The 16,544-nt window shown below is 44.8% G+C and overlaps 1 protein-coding gene and 2 long non-coding RNA genes across 4 annotated transcripts in view; 2 read left to right on the top strand and 1 right to left on the bottom strand.

The window, feature by feature from the left end:
- The window catches only part of ALDH1A2 (aldehyde dehydrogenase 1 family member A2), a 124,946-nt gene extending 122,714 nt beyond the window's left edge, over positions 1 to 2,232 (top strand). The window contains exon 13 of the mRNA XM_086321193.1: positions 365 to 2,232. Within this exon, the coding sequence (XP_086177319.1) occupies positions 365 to 437 (73 nt within the window). The 3' untranslated portion in view covers positions 438 to 2,232. The remainder of the gene's footprint in view (positions 1 to 364) is intronic.
- Positions 2,233 to 4,221: 1,989 nt separating this feature from the next.
- On the bottom strand, positions 4,222 to 7,564 carry LOC147364512 (uncharacterized). Its single transcript, XR_015134612.1, has 2 exons — positions 7,362 to 7,564; positions 4,222 to 4,797 (listed from the first exon to the last, which is right to left on the bottom strand). It is a non-coding gene; the product is annotated as an uncharacterized LOC147364512 (long non-coding RNA).
- A 145-nt stretch (positions 7,565 to 7,709) lies between these two features.
- The window catches only part of LOC147364511 (uncharacterized), a 118,448-nt gene continuing 109,613 nt past the window's right edge, over positions 7,710 to 16,544 (top strand). The window contains exons 1-2 of one of the 2 annotated variants that reach the window (XR_015134611.1): positions 7,710 to 7,875; positions 8,016 to 8,509. This is a non-coding gene — a long non-coding RNA (uncharacterized LOC147364511). Of the gene's footprint in view, positions 7,876 to 8,015; positions 8,510 to 11,926; positions 12,040 to 16,544 lie in introns of those variants that run through there. The other variant, XR_015134610.1, reaches the window with a different exon arrangement.

The raw sequence follows: 16,544 nt of genomic DNA, 5'->3' as shown, positions 1-16,544 counted from the left end.
GGAGAAGGGAATGACAACCTACTCCAGTATTCTTGCCTGGGAAATCCCACTGACAGAGGATCCTGGCTGGCTGCAGTCCAGGGAGTCGCAAAGAGACAGGACTCAGCGACTGAACACACACATTAAACCCAAGGACTAACAAGAAGGAATGTAGAATCCCGAGCCGAGAGGACTGTTACCTGGAAACCTCATGGTTTTCTTTCAGTTGAAGTGGAGTAGATCTCCAGGAGACCCAAGAGAGCACAGACACCTCCCGGGTGTCCAGTGGTAGGAGTGGGGTTTCTACCCCATTTCCTCAAGGGGAAAGCCCACGTTGGAATGTTTTGGCCTCAGGTGCCTGATTCTGCCCTTTTCTATTTTTCAGGGGAGAATTTGGTTTGCGAGAGTACTCTGAAGTTAAGACTGTGACAGTAAAAATCCCCCAGAAGAACTCTTAAGATGGCCAAGAAGGAAGGTGAAGACCAGCCTGCACGATTCCCTTCTCTGCTTTCCCTGTGGGGCCCAGCTCTCAGGAATCCCCAATACTCAGTCCTTATTTAACAATTCAAATGACAGCATGTAGACCATTCGCTGGGTGAAATGAATGCAAGCCAGTGGGCGTGGTTTCTTGGCACTCTGTGAGGGATCACCTTAATAATACCAAATATTGGAAATGGGATAAAGGCCTGGGGAGCAGCTGTGGGCACATCCAGTGTGTCTTTCTGGGGTGAGGGGCTGAGTAAGGGAGCTGTACTGTGTGATGCCTGTCACAGAGGACCTCACTCATGAGCAAAGATAGCCTTTCCATTGTCTTCGTTTCCCTCTTCCAGGCTCTCTCTCTTCACGCTCCCCTCCTGCTCCTCCAAGGAGATCTCAGCTGAGCTCATTTGGGGCAGATGTTTGGGCCGGGAACAATTTTCCAAGGTTTTGCAGCCAAATTACCGTTTCATGTTATCCATTTCTTCAAAGCAAAACATGAAATGGTTTTAGTTAGAGCCAGACCAGATTGAAAATGCCAGGAGCTGGTACACTGCAGATGTACTAAGGAGAAAGAACTTAGGAAGTTTCTGACCCAGTCTGGTTTTCTTACATCCATAAATAACTTGAGTGAAAGATCAGGAGATGGAGCTCCAGAGACCATTCTGTGTAGTTCACAGCCTCGGAGCTCACTGCATGGTTTGGGTGGGTGTGTGTGTGTGTGTGTGTGTGTGGGTGTGTGTGTGTGTGTTTGTGTGTTTGTGCATACACGTGCATGTATGCATTTAATTCCTTCTTGATTATTCTGGAATAAGTCAGGGGCTGGGTTGTTTTTCATAGATTGGTAAGATCTTTTCCAAAGTTTATGTTTCAAATCAACCAAAAAGTGATCTGAGTGGACTTGAGAATTTGGAAAGAAGGTAGGGCTGGGTGCCTTGTTCTGCAGACAATTCATATGAAGTGAATTCTCCCTGCAGTTGGAATCCACAACCTCTTCTGCCCCCCAGTCCCCTGTGCCCACCACCTGCTAGTCCTGGTGCAGCAAGTGTTACTTCTGGCTCCCATGCCCTAGATCTGCTGGCGGTAACCTTGGAAGAGCTGGCCAGGCCTGGAGGTTTCCTTCTCCATTTGTAGTGTTGCAGTGTGCCATGATTGCCACGCCCCACCAGAGCTCCACTTGTCATGCTCGTGGCCCATCCACACACCTTTCTTGCCTCTTGGCCTCCTGGCAGGGTGGGGGGCATGGCGTGAAACAGGCCGGCCCCTCTCCCCCTCTCCTCCCAGCTGAGCACCACACTGCTGCTTCCCAGTGAAGGCTCCATGACGTGGGCAGTGTCAGCTTCCCTTCCAGCTGCCGAATCCAATTCATCTCTAACCTAGATGAAGATCACGTATTTAAAAGTACCAAACCTAACCTAGAGTGTATGAAAGATGGGCGACACATATATAGCCTTCTGTATTTAAGGGTTTTCTGCTTTCTAACGTTGCCGGTTGTCTATTTATAACCCTTGTGTCTACTCATGATATTTTAAAGAAATCTCTACTTGCTGTTATTGACAAAGGACAGTGGCTGGATGCCTTGAGAGATGCCACATTTCTGAGTTCTTGCGTATGAATGTCATGCTCTCCTCCTATAGCCTGTGTCCCCCATGAACATATCCACTAACCAGCTAGTTACCTTGAACTGCAATATAGAATGTGAAAATGAAGATTTATTTCTTTTAATTTACTTAAAAAGAAACCTCTGTGCTAGCAATAAAGCATTTATATTGTGTACTTCTTGGGATCTTCTGGCTATGTTTATCAGTGTCTTCCTGTCTTACTGAGTCCATCTAGGCCTTTGGCTCAGCAGCTGGACTTTTCAGGCACGTTGCCTGCTCTGGTTACTGAGCAGTCTGGGAGGGTATTCTTTCCATAAGGTAAATGAAGCCCTTATTTCCGACTCTATATAAATAAAGCCAGGTATACGTACGGTTCTGTGTGGCAAACCAGTCCAATCCTGCATGAAACATAGGAAATGACAGTTTTCATTCAGAGTAGCCTCCGGGAGAGTTAACGTGTAGAGGAATCTTCAGGCCTTGTTCTCACAAACGTGGACTACGGGACAAGAGCTCACATTTCCTAATGGCATTTATCAGTAGCTTTATTTTTATTTACTGAACTAAAAGTCAGAAACTGACAGCCTGATGCAATATTTTTGCAGCTGTAGAAAGGAAGCTGTAAATGGTGACTGTAGGACCAGCCAGAGCTTGTTTGCTTTCCGTGTGTTCTCAGGGTGGTGCTTTAGGAGAGTGGTTTCCACCCTTCAGACCAGCACATCCCCTCCTCCAGCCCCACTTCCCCAACCCAAGTCCTGGACAAGTGCAACAAAAACCAAAACCGATGACGTGGACACAAAGGAAGTGGGTCCCGGGGAGAGACATGTTGCTTGGACTGGGATTGCATGCTCGGACTGCTGGCGTCTTGTTCCTCAGAGGAACAAATTGAGCATGGGAGAATGCCATCCCCGGGCGTGGGGTGAACTCTCAAATGTAGGCTGTAGGCTCTCTGTGAGTCTACCTCGTGTTCAATACTTAGAGATGTCGAGAAGAAAATGAGAACAAGATGGACACAGAATAGTCGTGTAAAAGTGCTTTGTTAAATGCCAAGTAGAGGTTACAGATAAGAGGAATCCAGAATAAGGTAAGACATAATTTGATAGTTCTTCAAAGCATAAAGCCCTTCAAACCTCATCTGTTTATGATCCTGACATAAAGGAAACAAAGACAGATGGCATTACCGGGGTCATTAATGAAACCAACACAGAGACACCCATTGGTCCTTTGTCATCAGCACTACATAATTACAGTCTTCTTGTTCACCCCAGAGATTTCCATTGTACCTTTTCCTCCAAATCATCCTCAGTGCATTTGTAGGGATAATATTCTTTTTCATGACATTTTAGATAATAAAGGACAAAATTAATGTAGGAAGTAAAAAACAGAAACAGTGGATCTACTGGAATGTTAATATAGGAAGGCATTCAAGAGGACAGAGACAAGTTGTTGGAAGAGATGGATTTTAAACAAGGCTTGAGGTAGGAAAGTAATTTCAGTAAACCTTCAGAGTCAGCAGAGGTGAGGGAGGCCAAGGCATGCTCTTGTGGTAGGGGATGGACTGGCAAGAGCAGTTACCACATGCTGGAACTCGGTCAGATTGCGAGGGGTTGGGGGGTTGGCCAGTGAGTTTCATGGCACTGCCACTGCCCCAGACTCCTGCCAACCTCAGAGCTCACAAGTAGCACATGCCACTTTCTGTTAGAAGATTCTAGAGCTGGACTAGCTGGCAGAGGTCAGGGAGGAAACTGTTGATGGAATAGGTATTAAAGAGTGAGTAGAATTTGGAAAGATGAAAAGGAAGGATAGCAACACTGCTGGGGAAAAAAATCTGGAATTTGTTAATATTGAATGGGTTGCATTCTTGGTTGGGGGGGCACAAATAGAAATGTTCACTGCCATTTATGTGTGTGTATAGCTATTCATTTGCTTTTCTAGGTTTTTTTTTTTTTAATTTTTTGGTGGACTAATGTCCCAGAAATATTTAATCAGCCACAAGAATGCTTAAAGTATAGCAGGAAAAATGAAAACAACAAAATCACATGAGTTAAAAGCAGAAGTAAAGAAAAAAGTGAGAAACTAATGTAGCCAGAATGAGACCAGAAAAATCATATTATGCAAAGTCCTATCCTAGGACTCATCTCGAGCACCTGTGATAATCTAATGAGAGGAGCCAACACAGCAGGCCAGTGATCCTAAGAAATTAACCTCCCTTCGTCCCTCCCATTCTCTCCCCTTCCCTCCCTCTGCAGGTGTTTACTATGCCAGGTCCTGGGATACAGAGCGAGCCAGGCCTGGTAACTGCCGTCGTGAAGCTCACGGTCTAATATGGCAACTCAGCCAAGAGCTGATAGTTTTCTCTGCTGTCTCACTGTAACTCCTTGCCAGGCATGTACCTTCAATTTATGGAAGGATAACAGACCTTCTCCAGGTCCTTTAGGTAACCCAGAGTGACAACTTTGCACAGAGAAATAGCCCATTAGCAACACGGCAGAGTGAAAAGCACATGGCATCAGAGGGTCAGAGAAGTGACCAAAAGTCCTCAGCTGGGGTCCCAGCCTGGCCAGTCTGCATTCGTGTGTCTTGGGGTAAGTCATATAACTTCTGCGGGCCTCCACTTCCTCCTGTGTAGGATCCAAATGATCAGTCCTGCCCTGCACACCACACGATACTGCGTGAGAATTAAACATCACGGATGATGGATCTCTTCCACTGGTCTGAGACACTAGGCTGCACACACACAACTCTAAAACTCAAAAAAAAAAAAAAGACTTCACTGCTTTGCAGATCAATCCAGGACGTCAGAAGCCATCATTTCTCATGCAGTGTTGAGCCATCATGTAGACCCTGGGTATTTAGGACAGGTTTCCTGTGGTTTCTGGGAGGCCTCCTTTCCCAGAGGTGGACCTCATCTGAATTCCTAAAGCCAGCTGGGAGTAAAGGGGATGATTGCAGCTCCAACTGTTCCCCAGGTTTCAGCTCCATTTATTTAGTATGTTGTTCAGACATTCTATAGAGATTTTCTGTGCCACCCTGTTCACACACACCTGCTCCTTAGTGCGGACAGGCTGGAGACGAGAGCATGGGCAAGTCCACTCTGGAGCAGCATGAAGTCGTCTTCCTAAGCATGTACATTGTCTAATCCCCACTTGCTTATTGGACAGATTAAAAGGAAAATCAGCCTGCCATTAGCCTTTGATGTGAAACTTGGATAATGTTTCCTTTGGCCATTTATGTAGCAATGAGGAACTTGAAACCAGCATGGCCCGGGCCCCACTCCTGCTGGAGCGTGAACGCCTCTGAATGGCTTCAGGGTCTTTTGGCCCAGCTTTTTTAGTGTGTTTCTCAAGAGCAGGTCCCCGTCCTCCTTATCAGGAAATAAAATGTTACTGACCAAGTCTGCTTGCGCTGACTAATTTCTTTTATAACACAGTTTTGTTGCCAGCCCTCCCAAGTCAGTCCCCAATAAGGATCCTCCTGACTGGTGTCATTAGAGCCAACAGAATGAGACTGAGTTTGGTTTAGAAGCAAAGAAAAAACTATTCTTTGATCAAAAAACCAAAAGATGTGAGCTCTGGATCTAGAGTCCACGGTCTCTCAGACAGGTGGGGCTGCTTTATAGATCCTGCCAGCTGGGAGCGGGCGGGGTTGGGGCCCAGTTCCCGGCTCTGGACCACAATGCCTCGGGCAGCGTCTCTGCGTTAGCTGCTGCCATCTTGAATAGCAGTGCTGTGCTTGGTGCTGAGATACTGGGCAGCCCTTTCAACTCAGAACTCTGGTCTGAAAGTCTGGGTGCAAGGCCTCTGTCCTTGGGGCCTGTGAGCAAGTGAAACCAGACTAAGCACCAAGGAAGAGAAGAACAGTTAGACTTTGTTTCATTAACCACACCCTGTTTTTCTTTCCTGCGATGGTTAATGGGCTTTGCTGGTGACAACTCCCTCTTCTTTTATCCTGATCCTCATTTTCAAGGGCGCAGGTCCTAGTCTGTAAACATTTCCTGCTGATTTGGGGGCATCATCAGAACCCCGGGGGGAGGAGCAAGACTTCTCCCCATCCCCTTCAGGTACGCTTGACTGTCCCAGGCCTTGGCCCTGACCATTCGCATCCCTGAGCAACCACCAGGTTTCTAACCTCTTGGAGAGTGAGGATACCAGACAATTTAAGGCAGCAGGAGATCATTGTAGCCTTTATCTTATCACCCAGACTCCATCTTATTTATCCCAGGGACCCCAGTGAGCTTCGATGGTGGCCATTTCCCCAGCCTGTTTTTCAGAAATGCACACCTGGTTTCATATTTTATATTCTGAGTAGGATAAAAAGCACACCAACCCAGGTGCCCCTGAGTGGCAAAGAATAGGGACGCCTCCTATCCCTACCCCTTCTGGAGCCAAACATGTTGATTCTAGGACCCTGGGAAGACTGCTCTCTTTCTGACTCCAGGCAGATGCATCCAGTTTATGGAAGGATAATGTAGGAGCTTTGCCCAAGTCCTTTTGGTTGATAACCTGGAGTAAAAACTCTCAGGACTCCCATGGGGTACCCAATGGATAGCAGTAAACGTGAACCCAAGCGGTTGGTTAGTTTGCCAGAGTTTGGCAAACCCAAGGGAAGAGTCTGTTTGTTAAACAGCTGGGATCCTAGTCTCCATTTCCCAAGTGAGGTTCATTCATAAACAACACAGTGTTCGTGTAAAATTGAATAAATTCCAGATGCCACTTGTTAATACAATTAGCTCATGTTCCCTGGTGGCCCTGAAGGAGGTGTAATGCCCAAAACACTCTCAGAGCCTGCGGTCATGTCCTCTTCCGTCTCGTAATTGTGTGTGCTAAATGAAATGCCAAGGGCAGGGGGTGGAGGGGGGGACAGGAGCTTGTCAGGCAAAGACGGGACCAGGGGTGTGTTTGTGTGTGTGTGTGTGTGTGTGTATAGAAAATTGCCCGTCCACCATGTGTTCGTCTTTTAAATTCAGATCTGACATGCTAATTTTGGAAAGGGAAGCCTGTTAGTAATATAAAGAACTTCTCTACTGGGCAAAGGCAGAGAATCCTAAAGTGTTTCATGCATCACCAGCTGTGGGCCCTTGGAAAATCAGTTTGCCATCCTAACCCTTAAGTTTCCTCAGGTGGAAAAAAGGGTGATATAATCATCTACCTCTCTCATCGTTGTCAGAAGTGTGGAACCAGAAAGTGCATGTACATAATCATTTGCATTGTAAGAGCTTGGAAAAAAGGTAGCAACTGATGGAAATGAACAAATATGTAAGTATTCACGCAAGCCACAGTCCCAGAGGAGCTGTTGATCTCACATTACCTTCCTTGGTCTAGCACATCGAGGCCCTGGTCTCCGATGCAGAGGACAGGCGGAGGACACCTGTGTGAGGGAGACCTTCAAGGGTGGTGTGGGCACCAGGAATCTTGGTGCATGCGAGGCGGTCAGAGGATAATACTCATGTAAAACCATACCTGTGCCCAGTCAGTTTTGCTGAATCACCAAGATCCAGGAATTTCTTACCCAGAAGATGTCCTGGTGCCCATTTGTTTAAAAGCACAGGTAGCAAGAAGGGGCACATGGGTTAGGGAAGCCAATGTTAATTTAGAAGAAGGGTTTTTTGTTTCTTTGTTTTTAATAATTGGCTACACCGGGTCTTAGTTGCTGCACATGGGATCTTCAGCCTTCATTGCAGCATACGGGAGCAGCATGCGGGAGCTAGTTCCCTGACCGCGCATTGAACCCAGGCCCCCTGCATTGGGAATGTGGGGTCGAAGCCCCTGAATCACCAGAGAAGTCAGTAGAAGAGAGTTTTGCCACCTTGTACTGAATAAATGTGAGTTGTGTTGATGTTATTTTCCTATTTTATGTATAAGAAGATAATAGAATATTATTGTTATTATTGTTGTTATCATTGTTCTCTAATTCAAGGAACTTGGCGGCTTTTTTTTTTTTTCTTCTTTTTTTGCCTGGAAGGGGAATCACTGGTCTAGTTTGAATATTTAAATGGGAGCCCAGCAGAGATTCTCAGGAAGGGGACGGTGTCATCCGTGGAGGAATAGCATTCTCAAAGATCTCTCGCAAAGTTACAGAGTATGAACTCTCCACCAGCTCTTGGCCCTTTCCACGGAGCTCAGGCCCAGATGCTGGAAAACAGGAGCCCTCTGCCAAGGGTTTAGCTACATCAAATCAGCTCAACCCAAAGGACTGCAGAGGGCAAACCTGAAAAACGCCCAGAACACATTCTTCTGCTGCCTGTTTGTTCTGTTTCTTTCCCACAAGAAACGGTTGTTCTTATGAACTGGATACAAGTCTCACCCACAAGAAGAATCGATAACCTTAAAAAACCTGGGGAAAATAAAACCACCCTGGCTTGGGGCATCATGACCCAGGATTCTGATTTGGCTTTTTTTTTTCCTTTTCCTTCTCAAAGATAACAAATAAATTAATGCGGAAAGCCACATCCATATTGGAAAGGCTTGTCTCTTTTTCCACATACCCTCAGCGATATCGAGGGCTTTGTGATAAATAAGTTTGTCAGGAGTTCTTTTCAGGAAACTCGACCACAATTTTAGTCTTGTCTATTCAACACATTGTTCAGAAATGTTTTGGTAACCTTTAAAGTCCTACTCTAGGAGAGAGTTTCCCATACCCTTCAATTAAGTTTTTTCCTATTTTGAAGGTCATTAAGACTTTGGAAGGTATTCTTATACGTGACTTTGAGTCATGAGTCCGTGTCCTCAGCTGAAGAGGCAGGAAGGTCCACGCTTGTGAGGAAACGTTCCACCAAACTGTGCTGTTCCAGGGCCTCGCTGGTCAGGAAGGGGAGCCTGGGGGTGCTGGACACAGCTGCCTACTAGCAAGGGCTCACTGATGAGGGGGGGCTTCATCTGCTGTGGTCGATGCCAGGGTGTGACCAGACCTAAAGTAATGAGGGTGGGGGACCCACTCCATGGGAAGGTTATGAGAAACTCTGAAGGGGAGGGGCTTGATCCTCCCACTCCACGGAAACCTGGTTGTAACAGGGACTCAGGTATTTGTACACCTACGTTCACAGTAGTGTTATTTACAGTAGAAACAGAAGCAATCCAAGTGACCTTGAATGGATAAACAAAATGTGCTATAAAACCCTAAATATTCATTGGAAGGACTGATGCTGAGGCTCCAATACTTTGGCCACCTGATACTAAGAGGCAACTCACTGGAAAGGGACTTGAGGCTGGAAAAGATTGAAGGCAGGAGGAGAAGGGGGGGACAGAACATGAGATGGTTGGATAGCATCACAAACTCAATGGACGTGAGTTTGAGTAAACTGTGGGAGATAATGAAGGACAGGCAAGCCTGGCATGCTGCAGTCCATAGGGTTGCAAAGAGTTGGATAGGACTTAGTGACTGAACAACAGCAATACATACAATGCAATTTTACCCAGGCTTAAAGGAAGGATGCTCTGACATATGCTACAACACAGATGAAACTTAAAGACATTTTATTAAGTGAATCAGCCAGTCACAAAAGAAAAATATTGCATGATTCCACTTATAAGAGGTACCAGAATTGTCAAATCCACAGAGATGGAAAGTAGAAGAGTGGTTCCTGGCAGTGGGGGAGGAGGAAGTGGGGAGTTACTATTTAATCGGTGTGGAGTTTCAGCTGAAAAGGATGAAAACGTTCTGGAGATGAATGATGGTGTTGGTTGCACAATGATGAATGTATTGCCACAAAACTATACACTTTAAAATGGTTAAAATGGTACATTTTATGTATATTTTATCACAATTTAAAAGACCCTATTTATAAAAAGATTTGATAACTTCCTATATATGAGACTTCCCTGGTGGTCTGGTGGTTAAGAATCTGCCTGGCAATGTAGGGCACAGGGTTTGATTTCTGGTCAGGGAACTAAGGGCCCCCCAGTGGCTCAGCAGAGAAGCAATGGCACCCCACTCCAGTACTCTTGCTTGGAAAATCCCATGGGCGGAGGAGCCTGGTAGTCTGCAGTCCATGGGGTCGCTGAGAGTCGGACACGACTGAGCAACTTCACTTTCACTTTTCACTTTCATGCATTGGAGAAGGAAATGGCAACCCACTCCAGTGTTCTTGCCTGGAGAATCCCAGGGAAGGGGGAACCTGGTGGCCTGCCGTCTATGGGGTCGCATAAGGTCGGACACAACTGAAGCGACTTAGCAGCAGCAGCAGCAAGTGACTCAGTGGTAAAGAATCTGTCTGCTAGAGCAGGAGACACAGGAGATGAGGGTTTGATCCCTGGGTCAGGGAAGATCCCCTGGAGGAGGAAATGGCAACCCATGGAATTGCCTGGGAAATTCCATGGACAGAAAGAGCATAGTGGGCTACAGTCCATGCAATCACAGAGTAGGACACAGCTCAGTGAGCACGCATGCACGCACAGGGAGCTAAAATCCCTGTGGCCGCAGAGCAACTAAGCCCGTGTGTTGCAGCTACTGAGCCTGTACACTCTGGAGCCCATGTGCCACAAAGAAAGATCCCACATGCTGCAACTAAGACCCTATGCAGCCTAATAAAAAATTCATATATACTTGGGGTGGGTAGTATTGTCTCAATACACTTGCATTTTAGCAGGAAAGAAACCTTAGATCAAGGCTCTTTATCCCAGCTGGTACAGGGGGAGCTTAAGGCATTGCCAACGACAGCATCTCTTCTTGAACATTCTTTCTCAGACACATACCTGGCTTTCTTCCCTCAGCAGAAGCAGAAATCGCTAGAGGTCAAGCGTATCTGTGCTGACATGCAACTTCCCGTGTTGGGTCTTCTCCAATTCTAATAGGCTATTTTCCATCTTTAACTTTTATTTGGTTTCAGTTTCTTTTTAATGAATCCCAAGCTATTCCTCTTTTTTGTGATTAAGACTGAATTTGCACTGAAAGGTCCCTTTTGCATGTGTGAATGCTCAGTTGCTCAGTCACGTCTGACTCCTTGCAACCTCATAGACTGTAGCCTGCCAGGCTCCTCTGTCCATGAGATTTCCCAGGCAAGAACACTGAAGTGGGTTGCCGTTTGCTCCTCCAGGGGATCTTCTCAACCAAGGGATCCAACATGCATCTACTGTGTCTCCTGCATTGGCAGACAGATTCTTCAACACTGTGCCACCTGGGAAGCCCCAAGGTCCCCCTTGCCACCCACTTAATCCTGAAATGGCTAAAACCATGCTACTCAAGCTCAGTTACAAAATACTCAGTTACTGAGAACTCGTTTTCCAAAAGCACAATTATATCATCTAGAGCCTATGGTTGAACATGCAGATTTAAACAGAAAGGACAGATTTAGCCAGGGATTATATAATAGAATGTTAAGCATTAAAGAGGACCTTTGAGATTATTCAATCTAATGCCCTCATTTTACACATGTAGAAAATGAGCCAAAAAGAGAGATGACTTCCACATGGTAAACCTTTCAACCCAGGTCTTAGGACTTGAGTCTGCTGCTTTTTCTCCCCTGCCTCCTGGGATAGAATTTTAGAAAAATCATTATACTGAATCCCCCATATTACTTTACAGAAGTGAAATGCAGTCATTGATTGCAAATGTTTCCAGAAGGGTTCATGAGTGTCTTTTAATAGAGGGCATTGGCCCATTAGTACCCACTAAACACATCATCACTCCGTTTACCAGATTACCTTGAAGAAAGCAGGGTTTGAAGGGAAAGGGATCTGAGACAAGAAAAGTCTTTCTTGTGCAGAGAAGTAAAATTGAGAGGAGAAGATGCTGGGGCCACGGCGGGGTGAGCATAAAAAACAGCAGGTTGAAGACTTGGCACTGAAAAACCCAATTTTACTTACTGTTCGGTAAGTAACGGTGTGACTTGGCCCCATTCCCACCATTCTCAGAACTCAGTTTTATCTGTAAAACAGGGTCTTCCATCAGGAGGGAGGAGTCATCCTGGAGGATAGGAGTCCTTGAATCTGGTTTCACACTCATTTTGGAGACTGGGTTAAAAGCACTGCCCCATTTTTTCTGGACTCAGGTAGGACCTGGAAATCTATATTTGTGGTTCATCTTATTTTAAAAGTGAGTTATTTTGTTGTTTTTGAATTATTACATGCAGTGGATTCAAAAGTTAAAAAAAAAACAAAGTATTTCTATACTGGAAAGTTCCTTTCCAATGCTCTGCCCTCATATACCATCCCTCTTGAAATAGACTTGATATCAGTTTCTTGGTATCTTTCCAAAGATGTCATTGATGGTTTTAACATGTAACCCAGGTGATTATGGTACAGCTGGTTTGAAGACAGGCATTTGGGATGTCTGCTCTAGAGTTTCCCTACTGCAGATGAAGGAAATAAAGCTTGGAGACATTAAAATATCACTCCTCGTGGAGTGTTTGGGAACTGACAGCACTGCTGAGGTCTGGTGGTCTTGAATCTGTGCTTGGCATGTCTTAAGGCCTCTGCTTGCTATTGTCATTATCTTGCTGAGGGCCACTGCTGTGTGGGGCTGAAGGGCTATGGTGTCTGCCTCCGAGCATGGAACTTTGCCAGGATAGGTCTCCCACACTTAGAGCCAAACACCAGGCTGGGCTTCAGAATTGCTGTATGAACAACTATGGGACCCCCCAGGCGCTGCCTCAGAAGGAAGCCTGGCAAGGTGAAAAAATGCATCTCCTTCCCACGCCCCTGGGAAGATGAGCACTCCACTACAGGCACCACCTCTTTCCCTCCTCTCTCTGTCTTTGGTGGCATCAAAAAGTTAAATGCAGGAAATGTTTCTCCAGATTGACTGATTTCATAACTGGAAAATCTTCCCAGAAAAGGAGCTGGAAATTCTAGAGAGTAAAGAGCCTTCACTCCTGATATTTAACTTAGTAATGGCCTTAAGGATCTTCCAGCAATGGTCCCAGCAACCCTTCGTTTCCACATACTCCTGCCCTTAGCTAATAAATAACACAGTGAAGCTTCACCAGGGGTCTGGTTTTGGACAAATTATCTTTTCAACACTTGGATCGGTTTACTTCATAGCTTGGTTGTTTCCTGTTTCTCAGCATCCAATTGGCTCGCCTTGGAGCTGGCTGTGAGTATAGGCTTTGTGTGCAAGCATACGAAGAATTCCTTTGCATTACTTAAAATCCAACGTTCCCCTCTCTAGAGCTCCCGGGGGGCGGCCCTATGCAGTGGGAGGGGCCCTGACTAGCTGTCCAGGCACCTGGGTTCTGGTCCCAGCTGTGTGCTGACTCCACACCCTTGGGGCCAGCTTCCTGCTCTGCACATGCTTAGCGCCTCTCGTCCATGCAGTTTCCGCATGTTTCATCATTCCACTTTAGTCTCATCACTGCCCTGAGAAGAGGGCACATGAGTTCTGTTTGATTGATGGCAATGAGATTTGAGAGGAACTTGTGAGCATCAGTGTATGGACTAGTGTTCCAGGCATTGTTCCATGCATCAGGAGAAGTGATGGGACCCTAACCCCCAGCCTCTGCCCAGCCACACGTCTCCATCACCACATCCTCCCCTTCCTCTCCTCCTCCAACCCCAGCTCACCCTTTGGTTATTGTTCCCACTCTGCTCACTGACGATCACTCCCCGCCCACCCAGAACTCGACCCCACATCCCTTGACTTCCTCTCTCTTTCTGTCATTTACTTACACATTTCAGCAGAATGACTGCCTTGTGCTCCATGTCAGGTGTATACTAGGTGCTGGGAATACCTAGCCAGTGAGATGTGTTGGTTATCTGGAGCTCACAGTCTAATGTGAGAGACAGAGAAGTAAATAAATCACCATAATATCATAAATACTGTTCTAGGAAGAAGAAAAGTTGCAATGGGAAGGCAGAGGAAGAAAGGGATACATTTTTATTTGAGCAGGAACTAGGGTGAGTTTTGGGGGGATATTTTATAGAGAAGGTGACATTTGAGTTTTTTAAAATACCTCCCTACTACCAAAAGTATTTTAGAAGGATGAATACTGGGTAGAGATCAAGAAATGAGAACATGATGAATTATCATATAGCCTACTACATATCAGGCACTTCTTACTTGCCCAGTAGCACATCGCAAGGAGTTTCAGAGGCATATCCAAAGCTCAGAATCTTACTTAACTTCTTACTGACTCTGGGACATTGACTTCTAGGGGAGAAAGAGTACAGATAAAAGCAAACAAAAGAAAACCCAAAGAACATGTAATCAACCCCAAGGGTATTCTGAAGAACACAAATCCTCCCATGGGCAGTAACACCAGGCAAGTAGAACCCTACCTGCTAGAGACAGGACCTTTCATCTCATGGGTGCCCAGCACTTCCACATGCCAGGCACTGCAGTGGGCTCTGCTGTAGCACCACCAGCCAGACTTGGCTCCCGCCTTCCAGAGGTTTGGTTTGATTTATGCTTTTTGGATCTGCTTGCACATTGTCACACCAAATGACATTAATGCAAATGGATGAGAACTTACTATTTGAATTAAAGAGTTTATATTCATTGTCTATTACAAGAATCCTTGCACTTAGGCAAGTGGGATTGTTAGAATAGACAAAGTCAAAAGTAATAGTAAGACTGAGTGTGGAAGCAGGTAGCCTTCAAATTCTGGCTCTGCTGTCTGTTGTGACTTGAGGCAAGATGCATATCCTCTATATCTCCTGTTCCTTTCCTATAAAACTGAGGAGAGAGAATAATAAATAGTTTGCAGTGCTGTGAGGATTTATAAAGTATGCACCCAACAAACTAGGAGAAAATATTTGCAACATATGTAACAGTCAAATTATCAGTATTCAGAATATATAAAGAGCTTCTGGAAATCAATAAGAAAAAGACAGGCCAATAGACTGCTGCTAAAGTATCACCAGATACTTTCAGTCTTCACAATGGAGCACTCTTGGCCAAAGATTTTTTAGGGGAGGGGGCGACAGTCAGCTGTCTAATTAAAGTTAATACCATATGGTGTTCCTCATCAGTGTCCCTTATTAAAAAATATATATATATATCTATATCTATATATAGTGCAGTAAGACAGCAACTATACAAAACAGCTAAAATAGATTTTTGGATCATACAGTATATATCTTGGTTCATGTTCAAAATCAGACTGATCTTTGAAACTAGTGGTTTTTAATCAAAGGTTGCTTTGTATGAGGAGTATAATGTGTGCACTGCTCTTTTAAAACAATGTGAGCACTTGGGTGTGTTTTTGTATGATTGAGCCCATTCATAAGTGTGAACACGTTAGAAACAATGTAGACTCGCAAAATAGTAAGTAGATGTGATCTCAGTTGTAAATAGAAAAATCTAATTCAATAAACTCAATATCACCCCTTCCAAAAAATATGTTTTCTTCTATAGAAGAATAAACATAAAGGCCAGTTCAGTTAGCATATGAAAATATCCTCATTTTTAGCAGAAATCTCAGCAGTGCAGATTCCCAATGATGAGATGCCATTAATATTGGTTAAATATACTTTTGTGTAGCTTTCCCATAAAATATATTACACTTATTGACTCCTTTCCACTGCTGGGCAGAGGGAAAATAATGTGTTTTTAAGCATAATGTTAAGTGAAGAAAATTTATTGCAGAATAATGCATAAAGCATGATATAAGGCAGATTGAAACATACACAAACATACTCTGTAAGTCCATAGTGCACTTGTATTCTTGTAAATGTCTAGAAAAAGACTGAAAAACATTCCCACCAAATGTTTATCAGTGGCTACCTCAATGGAGGGGCCCGCCATGGTTGGTTAGTGGGAACTGTCAAAGGGCGCTTTAGCTATATCAGGAAAGTTTCAATTTCTTATAAGAATGTGTTCATAGATTAGTTTAAATGAGTCCTTGTTGTTGTTAAGTCACTAAGTCATGTTTAACTCTTGTGACCCCATGGGCTGCAGCATGCAAGGCTCCTCTGTCTTCCACTATCTCCTGGAATTTGCTCAAAGTCATGTCCATTGAGTCAATGATGCCATCCAACCATCTCATCCTCTGTCACCTTCTTCTCCTCCTGCCCTCCCAGCCTCAGGGTCTTTTCAATGAGTCAGCTGGTCACATCAAGTTGCCAAAGTATTGGAATTTCAGCTTCAGCATCAGTCCTTCCAGTGAATATTCAGGATTGATTTCCTTTAGAATTGACTGGTTTGATCTCCTTGCAGTCCAAAGGACTCTCAAGAGTCTTCTGTAGCACACAATTCAAAAACATCAATTCTTCGGTGTTCAGCCTTCTTTACAGTACAACTCTCACAATGGATACATTAAATAGGTACATTAAGTGAGTAAAAATTTAGGATCTATATAAGAATTTATCTCAGCATGAGGTATGGTTAACATTTCCAGCTCAGAACCTGGACTGTCCCATGCATACCTTGGATCCACCATTTACTCTGAGCTTAGCCAAGTCGTCTAACGTCTCCTGCCTGAGTTTCCTCATTCTTGATGTAAGCATAATAGTAGAATTTGCCAAGGGCAGTTGTTATGCAGATAGATGAATCAATACATGTGAACAACTTAGTGCCTGGCATGTAGAAACGCTTAATAATATAGTTTTTACTATCATT

This window comes from Bos grunniens, chromosome 10, assembly GCF_055505025.1.
Source record: "Bos grunniens cultivar Pamir isolate PY7600 chromosome 10, Bosgru_T2T1.0, whole genome shotgun sequence".
Classification (NCBI taxonomy): Eukaryota; Metazoa; Chordata; class Mammalia; order Artiodactyla; family Bovidae; genus Bos; species Bos grunniens.
This window is presented reverse-complemented; position numbering and strand designations above follow the sequence as displayed.